We start from the raw sequence: 11,627 nt of genomic DNA on the forward strand, positions 1-11,627 counted from the left end.
AAGGCATGGGAGTGTTTGATAACTCCCTTTCCTTTGAATGAAAAATCCCTGTAAACTGTGCACTTGTGCAGCCTTTGAGGGGAAATTCAAATGCCACCCCGCTGATTAGCAAAGCATCCAGAGCTGGGTTTGCTTCTACTGGCGGTGCACATTTACACATGCCTTGGTGCATGTAAAAATGTATTCTGCACATGGATGGAAAAGATTAGAGAAGACATAGGTGATAGTAAAGTTGCCTTTTCTGCCTGGGTACTCCTGGGACTGTGCCAAGGCAATGGGAGAAAGTTGAGATAGAAGGATCATACAATTTCTCAGAGCGTAGGTTTAGGGAGGAAGACAGCAGCAAAATGTGTTCACACAGATGGCCAGTGTTCCTTCAATTTTTTCCCAACCCTGAGCGGAATGAATTATTTTCTGTGAACCCATGTGGGAGTGATGTGTGACAGGGAGGTGACATGTGACACATCACCTTCATATTGCTGCACATAACACAATTCATGCGGTGGGCTAAGGGGTTCTGAGTGTGGGAGGGGACTCAGGACTGGGAAGAGGGTTGGGGTGCAAGGGTTCTGATTGGGGGTGCAAGCTCTGCACTGGGGCTGGATATGAGGAGGAGCTAAGGGGTGGGGGAATGGGATGCAGGAGGGGGTACAGGCACTGGGCTGGGGGTTGTGAGCTTTGGGATGGGACAAGGCTGGGGATGAGGTGGTTGGGGCACAGGAAGGTGTTCAGGGCTCGGGAGGCTCAGGCTTACAGTGGAAGATGGTCCCCTCTCTCCTGGCTGCAACAGCTTGGTGCTGGGGCTAGCATGGAGGGATGTGCCCCCACTAGCCCCAGAGCTTGGGGAGAGGTATCACTCCCCCGCTGCAGTCCTGAGCCCCTGTGTGGGACTTAAGGAGGAACGGCACAGCCATGCAGATTAGAGGGAATTTAGGATGGAAGTGATGCTGACTGTCCGTGCCCCTATTTGGGGGCAGGTGCTCTCGTACAAAGGATTCAGTTCCATCCGTGTGTACCCAAAATCATGTTATCATAGCACATATAGTCTTAACCAGTCCTCTCTAAGAAACCAGCTTGGGACTGGTTGCATCATGGAGGAGTGCTGCTTGGTTAATATTTCTTGACTTGTGGGGATTATTTTTATGCTGATGCAAGCAGCCTGCATTTTCTTCTCAGAAAACTCCTCCCTCATTCCACTCTCCTTGGGTAACACCAGCACAGCAACTGACTCCACCTCCCTGTTCCTTCCAGGTGTATTGTTTTTAATTGGTGAAACTTTACCCTGCTAAGAGTCACTTTCCTATCTGTCTTTGAGGCTCCTGACTGAGCTCTGAAGTATATCAAGGAAAAGGAAAACTCTTTGGGGAAGCTCTCTGAAATACAACAGGCAGCTTTAAGAAGGTATTTTTCTTTTGTTTAAATTAAAAGGTGATTCTTCTGCTGCCTAGCAAACTATCTCTCTCAAGGGCATGGTGGGTGTTGCAGCCCTTTCTTTCACTATCATTTCTGCTGTTGCTGTCTTATGAGGAAAAACTTAGTTGTGAGGTATGTCAGCATGTAGACTACTAAACAATTAACTGATAAGCCGGGGCTTACCCATTAATCCTATTGACTGCATGCACTCCCCCGACTTGCTGCCTCTAATACAGAGGCAGCAAGATGGGGGAAACGGGGAGCCAGTCCCCCTAGAATAGGATTGCCAGATGTCCAGTTTTGAACCGGACAGTCCAGTATTTGAGCTTTCTGTTCGGGAAACAAATCGAGAAAATATAAATGACTGGTATTTTCTAAATAAGATGTAATGTAGATTGTGATGTAATGTCAAGTGTGTCCGGTATTTTTGTTGAAACCATCTGGCAACCCTACCCTGGAAAGCTTTTAATCTGGCTCCCCACAAGCACCAGATCCTACAGAGCCCCCTGCCCCTCTGATAGCGAGGCAGCAGCATGGAGGGTGAGGAGGGTGGGCAGGAGCTGGCAGGCCCGGCCAAAGAGCTTGCAGGGCCCAAGGCAGCACGCTGCATGGCTCCCAGTCAGGGTGGTGAGTGAGTGGCTGAATGGGAGGGGCCGGGAGCTGGGCAGCATGGGGCCCTAAATGTGAAGGGGCCCAAGGCAATGGCCTTGCTCGCCTTGCCCAAAGGCCAGGCCTGGGAGCCAGTACAGGTGGGAAGCTGGCTTTCAAGCTAGCTGCCCAGGAATATTGGCCCCTGCAGAGCCATTTCCCTCCACCCGCCAGCTGCATGGGTGGGGGGAGAGCAGGAAAGGCTGTAGTAGAGCAACCTCTGTTTGCAACAGTGTGGGGGGTGGGGCAGGGAAGGCGGCTCTGTGGGATGCTGATGCAGCATCCGTCCATGGAGAGCTGCCCCTCCCAAAACAGGGGCTGTTGTCTTTCTGCACTGCTGCCTCTGTATCAGAGGCAGTAATGCAGGGTGGCAGGCAGGAACCAGTCTGGGAGGGGAGCTGGTTTAAAAACTGGTTCTCCATGCAGATCAGCTTCCACCTGTTGCCCCTGTTAGAATATGCAGCTGCCCAGGCTCCCCAGAAGTGGGGCTGGGAGTGCACTGGCAGCCGACCCTGCCCCCAGGACCTATTGAATAGTCATGTAACCATTAATTTTAATACGGTTACATAATTATTAATCTAACATCCTGAACTGAGGGGTAGATTTGTCATAAGAAGCAAATTTTGTAATCCCTGTTGTTGAGTCACTTCAACCACTGAGACTGTAATATTTTGCGAGTGATGACTTATCTTGATTGTCATAATCCCATTCCATTTTAAAGAGAAAAAAACCTTAATTCTTCCACCTACATACTAAGTGAAGGATAACCCTGTTGAACTGCTGTTTAGCACATGGAAGGGGACAGAAAATATTACTAAGGGAAATACTGATTTTGTTTCCTTTTGCAGGGCATGGAAGAGCAAGAGCTGCCTTATGTGTTGATAGACACTATAGGAGGGACACATGGAGTGTACGAGGACCATGTAGAGTTTCTAAAAAAACATTTTAATCTTATTACCATGAAGCAATTTCATGAACACAAAAGTCATCTGAGTGAAAAGATCAAAGCTATTTATATGTGGTGGAACAAACCAGTTGCTAACCAGGAGCTTCTCTCTAGTTTGCCTAACTTAAAGGTGATTGCAACTGGTGGGGCAGGAGTGGATCATTTGGACTTGAAACTGATCTCCAGCTTTGGAGTGAAAGTCGCCAACACTCCTTTTGCTGTTTCCAATGCCACAGCAGATATGGGGATGGCTTTAATGTTGGCATCTGCAAGGAGAATAGTGGAAGGTAACCATTTAATGTTTTTTAATAAAGGTCAGCATTTCAAAATAGACCATGTTAAGTGTATGTTGACACAAAGTTAAAATATAAATACACAAAATCAAGAAAAGGGGAAAAGTGACAATAAATGTCTCATGGGAACATTAGCTTGCCCACGTGGCATATATAATTTCCAAACTAAAATGTCAGTAGAATCGATATGCCTCCCCAGATACTTCTAGTTTTAGAGCTTCCTTCTTTTAACACCACCCCAAACTATTTCTTCCCTCTGCTTCTGCTTTTCCAGACCCAACAATAGGCTGAGGCCCACTGTAGTCTACCTATTTGAGGCTGATGCAAAATCCCCATAAAAACCTTTATTCCCACTCCCGTACCTCATCTCTCTGTTCACAATATGCATGGGAAACACAACAGCAGCCAGGTGTCCTGCAGCCTCCAGGGGTTGGAGGAGATCTGACCCCACTAAAAGCTGCCCACCTGGGGATGGTACAGTCACCTGTAGCACAGCAAGTCCATTATCCAGAGTCTTCACTGTGGCTGGCCCAGGTATAGCATTATTAGTAGGACCTGGATGGCTCAGACACTGGTTGAAGGGCTGACAATGTCTACTGCTTTCAGAGACACAAAAGACAAGAGTAGGTTTGTGATGGAAATAGAATGGAGGTTTTATAATATTCCCCACTCTCTCACAAGAGAAGGGAGCTAGAGAAGGTGAAAGGGGCATTTAATTCAACAAACAAGAAATCACATCAAGAGGTTTGATTGCCAGTGTCAACATTACCCATCACATGTTTGATTAAAAGATAAAGTAAATATCGGTGCTCCATTGCCTTGTGATCCAATAAAATCTAATGAGTATCTGAATGCCTGGCAGTATTCCATTCCTTATGTGCTATTTCCCTTTTTTTTTTAGGTTGTCAGATTGCAGTTTCCCCAAACACTGAATATTTTGCTGCTGACTGGCTGGGAGATGAAGTTACCGGGGCTACTCTTGGTATCATTGGAATGGGCAGGATTGGGTATAAGGTGGCCCAAAGGGCCAAAGCTTTTGAAATGAAAATTCTTTATCACAACAGGAGCCAAAGGTAAAAATATGTCTGATCCCAGATAGAAAATCAATTGTGTAGCTGATTGTTGGAAATAATCCAGGACACTCTGGATGCAGGTGAAAACAAGCAGAGGATTTATTATACACCAGCTGATGGAGTGACACGCAGGGGTTACCCTGGTGAACACTAGTTAATTAACACAATACAATAGGTTATATAGTCAGCAGGTGCATGGAGGAAAAATTATTTGATAGGTCTAGCAGCAAGACGAAATGAGCACATAAGCCAATAGAGCTACTAAAGATTCCATAATATCTCCGCCCATTGCAAAGTAACAACTCATTAATTAATATACAGGTGGTTATTGTTTAAATGCCAAAACATGTCGGCAAAACAGTAATAACAGTTTAGTTTGCATAGATGATGATGTTTCTATAGCAGGCGGGTATGGCCTTGAGTTGGTGCAGCGCTTGGTTCTCAGGCTTATTATCTAGGAGTGAAGCAAGACAGTTTAAGCAAATTTTATGAATGTTATCTTAAGCAAAATGTGTTACGTTACCAACTGGGACCCTGTCTGAGTGTTTTAGAATATGGTTGCTATGGTGTCCAGGGTCTTTTACTGCCTGCAGCTCTTATCCTGACTGTGGTGTTCCCAGGCTTGATCCCAGGATGGAGTCATGCTGTTTAGAGGCCTACTAGCACATTTAGGGCTGCCTCAGTTTACCCTACACTGATTATAGAGATGAATTGTAGCTGTCATTGTCTCAAACTAGTCATATTCAGTTGTTCATTTCATCTCAGTTTCAGGTTGAGGAATTAGGGAAATAATGGTGTGATACCTGCAGCATTATTCTTAATTGACTTTTTTATTATTGCTATTCTATTTTTAAATGATGAAATACTTAGAACTGTCCTGAAGTTTGTTTTAAAAATGTGCAAAAAATATTGGAAATTTGCCTACAATACCAGTGGTTGTATACATCAGTACTTGTCCTTTTGATAGTGTGAACTGCATCTAAATAGACTATGGAAATTAAAAAGTGTCAAATCAAAGAGTATTCCTGTAGCAATTTTATAGAGCAGTTGCCCCAAACAGATGTAGCTAATCTATCTCCTGATTTCATTGATTGAGAAATGCAGAAGGAGTCTTAAAAGACTGGGTTTCTTTAACAGAGTTTAGTTACAGAAAATCCCACAAGGAGGAAAAACAGTCTAATCAATACATTTAATATTTGATCTCCTTTATATTCGTTCTCTCTGCTCTTGTTCCCTGACTCCTCTGGCACTTCAGCCTGCGTTATTCTGCTTCATGGCACCAGCATTTCTCATTAAGGAGCCCTCCAATAGGTTCCCCTCCATTCTTCTTTTTGTGCCACTATTACATGTATTATATATATTTGAATCTCTTTCCATCCTGTTATTTAACCGGCAGCTGTCCCTATTTCCAGCTTGGATGAGAGAAGGAAAGTAAGCAGGTTCCTCCAAAACTGGCAGCAGTGCTATTGCCTAAATAGGAAGACACTTAACTTTCCAATCAGTAGCGGACGCAGTATTAATCATATCTGCACGGTGTTTCTGATGCTTCCTCCTGGAAAGCAGATGCCCTTCAAATACTGGCCTCCTGCATGGCCACATGCACTGAGTTGCGAACAAGTAACTAGCCAAACTGAATCTCATGGATGTGGCAGTAGGGAAGTGAGAGGGTGAAATCCATTTCTGTAATAGGGATTTGAACCTCCTCTAATACTTTCTACTTAAAAATTCAATTGATTTGTGCCCTTTTTCAGAAAAGAGGAAGAGGAGCAGGCTGTTGGTGCCATTTATTGTAAAAACATAGATGACTTGCTCCTGCAGTCAGATTTTGTGATGCTGTGTGTGAACCTGACGCCTCAGACAGAAAAACTGATTGGGAAGAAGGAGTTAGAAATGATGAAACCCACTGCTACCCTCATTAACATCAGCAGAGGTAGGATGCAGAATAACTGATTACAAACCGCAATGCAATTTACCTTTGGTGGAAGAGTCTCTAGAAAAAATCAACTCCTAATACTAGTGCCTACATTGGACTTTTCATGGGAACTTTGATTGCAGGGTGGTCAAGATTCTAAAAGTTTGTGCACCTGATTCAGCAAAACATTTACATGTATGCATAAGTTTAAAATGTGAGGAAGCCTATTAAACTTCAGAGGATGTTCCCATGCTTAAAATTAAGTACATGTTTAAAAGCTTTGCTGAATAAGTATTGGATTGACTCAAGTATCTAAAATTTTTGCAGATACTCAAATGCTCTCTTGAATCAGGGTCAATTGCAGGAGATTGTCTCCTATTAGTTTAGGGTGATAGGTCACAGTAGCAAATTAAACTCTCTTGTTGCCTTTATGCAAACAGGAAAAAGTAGTCCCTTCCCCTGCCCCTTCACAACAAGGGTAGGTAGTATAAAAACCCCACTGCAGATAGTCCATGTCGATTTCCCAGCATTCTGGTGCCTAATTAATCAAACAGGCAAAACTTAGGATATGGCTTCTATATGGAGGACATTTTAAAAATCCAGATCAGCAGTATTTTATAATAAAACCCTTAGTTATACATTTCTGGTTAAATGTAAGACTTCACACTCATGATTAAAGAGTTGGAAATCCATTTTCATCTTAAAATTATTGCAGAGGCATTTTTTCTTGAGTTAGTGGAGATGGCAATAAGAATATTTTTGTTCTGACCCAAGGTCTAGTAGTTGATCAGGATGCATTGGTGGAAGCACTTCAAAATGGAGTTATTAAAGCTGCTGCTTTGGATGTGACCTACCCTGAACCTCTGCCGAGGTAAAAAATGATTAAACGTTATATATAAAAGAGTTTGTGTATGTAGTTTAATAAGTGTACGCATGTGACTATATTAATAAGGATAGATGCATCACATTTTATGTCTCTCTCTATATATATATATTACCATAGTAATCAATGGTTCTATTTGAGTGTTAATATCTAAAGCAGGACTGAGGCCTTACTGCCCAATCATGCTGTTCTTAGACAAATAAAATTTACACCAACTTCTTTGGGAGTTTTGCTGATAAAAACTCTATGCAGCTGCTTGAATTCCATTCTGTATATGCTGGACTCACGCAATTATTTCAAATCCTCATTAGCGCTCTTGTTTGTTTTCCCTCAGATCTTTAATAAAAAGAATCAGTAAAATAGCTCTGAACCACATCTCCACTTTTTCTATTCTCCCCAGGAACCATCCTTTGTTAACACTAAAGAACATCATTATTACTCCTCACGTTGGAGGTTCTACTACAAAGTCTTGTCGCCTCGTGATGGAGAATATGGTTGAAAGCATCTTGGCTGCTCTTAATGGTCTTCCTATCCCTAATGAAGTAAATCCCCCAAAATGACTTGCATTTGGCAAAACGTAATGTTTGTGATAGCAAAAATAAACTGTACTTTGACACATATTTACTTTGTAATTATTTCATCTCTGTCACAGACACGAAGTAGAAGTAACAGGTTCAGTTTACATTTATTTTAACTTAATCACAACAGAAATTCTTCCTGAAAATTTATGGAGTATATCAGCCTGAGCCTAATGAGCAAAAATGTATGATTCAGGTATAGGTTGATCTACTTTTGGTGTACTTTATTTTGATTGCAGCCTTAAAGTTGTTCCGCAGCACTGTGCTCCAACAAAGAAAGGAAAACGTCAATAAAATTACATTGTATTCTACAGCCTTTCAGCTGATGAACTGCATTCCAAAGCAAAATGTAGACTATATATTTTAATAACGGGCCAGACTGATTGTTGCTTGTAAGTTATTAAACGGACAGAACTTACGATGTGCCACCCCAGGAACAAATTACAGATGCAGTTTCTCCTTTGACACAATAACGGTTTCCTTTCTTCATTGGTTATGCTCTGCTGTTTGATACTGTACTTGTAAGGAAGTGCAGGAGAGGCTTTACATATTTCCTCCCCATCCATCAGTAGAGCCCTGCAAATCTGGGAATATTCATTTTATATTTGCGGGTATCTATATTTGCAGATGTGGATGCAGATATACATAGCTCTTTTTTGTGTATGTGCATACAAACTCTGTATCTGTGCAAGGCTCTATCCATCATCACAACAGTTAAGGAGAAGCAAATCCACACTGCTTGCTGCCTCTGACCCCCAGAGTGCCTGCACCAAGTTATAAGAGGTAAATTACATCCATGTTTCCCTTTATTCCAATGCATGTGTGTGTAAGCAAAGTGAGAGGGATCCCTACACTTTCTAAATCTAATTAGCTAAAGTGAAGGAACGATGATCCCTCCACCAGGTGCAGAAATGCAGCCATGTACAGGATTCTGCTGTATGGTTGGCACTGAAATGTGTTGTAAATCTGAGAATTGCTAATGTTAGTTCTGAAAGGACAATCATAAAGGAAGTAACCAACAGCCATGCAGGTGTGGAACAATTATCACCAGTGAGTTTCCAGCAGGAAAGCACCACACAATGGCAACTGCTCAACTCTATTATCTCCATTACACGAGGCCACACCAGAGGAATCACTCAACTCCATGACTCATTAAGGCTCACCAGCCATGTCTGAGCTAGTGTCTTCCAGACACATGGCTGAGTATATGAAACAGGGGACAGTGGTGTCTCGCTGGCGCCTTTCTCCTTCCCTTCCCCTCCTTTCTCCTACACTGGAAGCAACAAAAATGCTGGAAAGACAAAGATTTCAGCTGAGGAGACCGAGCCCAGGCTTAAAAGGGCAGGCCTGTATATTAAGAACTGTAGCACCCAGTGAAGTGACAAAATGCTAAATCTAACATGGCCTAGTGTAACAGGTTTTCATATTTCCTGCAAGTCCCATTCGCCGGAAATGGTGAACAGCAACCAACAGGATCTGTGAGCAGTGGTGCTCCCAGAATCTCAGGTGAACAAAGCATCTGGCAGCCCACCATGGGTTAACCTTGGCAAACTGCATCCAGCCACTTATCGCCCACCCCTGGTGTGGTGTGAATGTATACATATGCTGATTTCTGATATCTATTTTGTATTTTAAATAAATGTTACATATTGTCTTGTTCCCTGAAAAAGGTTCTGTGTGCTTTTATAAGCATAACAGAGGGAGGATTATAAACTTATGCTGGTCAGCTGTGTTATCTGAAGGTGTGTATTAGGGTGGCCATCCATGAGAGAGTCAAATGCTGTCCAGCTGATTCACAGAGCCCTTGCTGGCAATAGCCAGCAGCATATGTTTCTATTGGTAGTGCACATCTGTACATGCCTCAGTGAACTTAACACAATTTATTACACACACAGATGGAAAAAAATTAGAGGGAACGTTGCTTCTCAGGCTTCTGACCATCACAAAATGGTATTGTTTGGAGTGCAGTGCTAGGAGTTTGTGTTCCTCTGTGTGATTCATAAGTGGCTCCAGGAGCATTCATGCTATTGAGCTGGGTGAGGGGTTGCCACATGGGTTTGTGCTGAGTGATCAAAATGCCTGGAAGGGTTTCCTGCTTGTCACTAGCAAAGCATTATCAGAGATAGCCCAGGCTACAGAGTTAAGGGAGCACAATGCCCCTGATCCAGGTTGGCCCTTGGGAGGTTTCATCACAAATACTGTTAACTAAAAATGTACATTATTACTATGAGTGCAAAATGCAATGCTAGATCAATGGTTTTCATTCCTCAGACATTTCACTTATAATACAGATCATGGTTTACACTTAAAAAAAAGAAGCTTTCTGAAAAAAAAAGGCTACACATTCTACTATATTTAGCAAAAACTCGATCTATAGTATACGTCTTACCATCAAGCAGCAGACTACTTCAGCCTGTGTTCATTCTGATCAAACCTATATTGTCTTAGCTGAATCATTTAGATTATGTATACATACTATCTACTTGTTCAAAGTGTTAGTACTTGTGTATTTTTGATAAAAACCAGCAATATTTAAACTAAACTTAAAGGCTCTGAACAGTGCTATGCAATACTTACAAATACAAATAGATAAGAGCATGTTAATGCACTTGTGCAATACTCTCATGTCTTGTCTGTCTAGCTAGGCATTTGCGTTAGGCACACCATTATTGTATTTGAATGGCATATATTATGTGGGGACTGCTCAAGATAATGACACTTAATGCATTGTTCTTCATCGAGAGGCGTCCCTGGGGGTGCTCCACATCAGGTGTTGAGCGCCCCAGCGCTTCTCAGTGAATTTTTCTCAGTAATGTATCAGGGGCTGCGTATGCGCGCGAGTCTCCCTTAGTACTATCGCGCGTGTGCGGCCTCCCTCCCTTCAGTTCCTTTCTACCGTCCCCCCCCTCCCGGCTTCAGATGGAACCCTCCTGCTCTCGCAAAGATTTCTCCTCATACATCACTTTCTTTAAATAGTTCTTTAGCATTACCTGTTCTCCACAAAAGCCAGAACTATGCAGCACTTTAAAGACTAACAAGATGGTTTATTAGGTGATGAGCTTTTGTGGGCCAGACCCACTTCCTCAGATCCACGAAAGCTCATCGCTTAATAAACCATCTTGTTAGTCTTTAAAGTGCTGCATAGTCCTGTCTTTTGTTTCAGCTAGACCAGACTAACATGGCTGCATCTCTATCACTGTTCTCCAGGGATGCTCATCTCGAAGAATGTCAGTTACAGGAAGGTGAGTAACCTCCTTTTCTGAGTGCTAGAGAAGTCAGCATTAGCTGTTCAAAAGCTCCAACCACAGCAGCTAGCTGAATGGCTCCCTAATTTCTTCAACTAGGTATTTCACTAAATAGATATAACTCACTACAGCAAGTGCACTGCAAACATTTTTTAAGTCAAGTTTTCAAGTTGTGCCAGAAATCCTTCTGGATACCTATCCTTATTATCTGTTCACGTGTCTATCGCACATTCACCCCCTTTCCTTGATCTGGTGTTCTGTTTTTTTCCACTTTCAAATCTGATCACTCTTTCGATGGCCTTCATTTGATACTTTGACATTTAAAGAGCAAAAAGACTATGTAGCTGAAAAGTGCACAGGTATTCCAGCAAAAAGCCGAGACTTGGAACCTGTCTCTGTTGGTCAGAATAGAATAAATTTGCATAGTTTTCAGAGAGGGGGTGCAAAGGGAAGGTTTGTTGATTTATTGTTTGATCATACTCTACTACATCTTATTATTTCTATTTGTCAAGCCCTTATTTCTAATTCAGAAAGACAAATTTATAGACACCCTTGTATCTTTGAGCAGCACCTTTACAATAGGCCCTAGCACTGTAGTTAAGCTACAATGAGTTAAAAGATCATTAATTATTGCTC

At 42.5% G+C, this 11,627-nt stretch overlaps 1 protein-coding gene across 1 annotated transcript; it reads left to right on the forward strand.

Moving 5' to 3' along the window:
• The first annotated feature begins 1,245 nt into the window (after nt 1–1,245).
• Nucleotides 1,246–7,788, forward strand: LOC102453196 (uncharacterized). Its single transcript, XM_006134013.4, has 6 exons — nt 1,246–1,401; nt 2,910–3,294; nt 4,202–4,373; nt 6,125–6,303; nt 7,060–7,156; nt 7,569–7,788. Exons 2-6 carry the CDS (start codon nt 2,913–2,915, stop codon nt 7,726–7,728), a joined length of 990 nt encoding a protein of 329 aa, XP_006134075.3. The 5' UTR covers nt 1,246–1,401; nt 2,910–2,912; the 3' UTR covers nt 7,729–7,788.
• Nucleotides 7,789–11,627: the final 3,839 nt, after the last annotated feature.

Source organism: Pelodiscus sinensis, chromosome 2 (genome assembly GCF_052426305.1).
Source record: "Pelodiscus sinensis isolate ZL-2025 chromosome 2, ASM5242630v1, whole genome shotgun sequence".
Classification (NCBI taxonomy): Eukaryota; Metazoa; Chordata; order Testudines; family Trionychidae; genus Pelodiscus; species Pelodiscus sinensis.

Excerpts from the sequence above, each read along its gene's own strand:
- LOC102453196 (XM_006134013.4), top strand. The coding sequence starts at position 2,913 with ATGGAAGAGCAAGAGCTGCCTTATGTGTTGATAGACACTATAGGAGGG. Across the intron at positions 3,295-4,201 it reads TGCAAGGAGAATAGTGGAAG|GTTGTCAGATTGCAGTTTCC; the intron begins GTAACCATTTAA and ends TTTTTTTTTTAG. Across the intron at positions 6,304-7,059 it reads CCTCATTAACATCAGCAGAG|GTCTAGTAGTTGATCAGGAT; the intron begins GTAGGATGCAGA and ends TTCTGACCCAAG.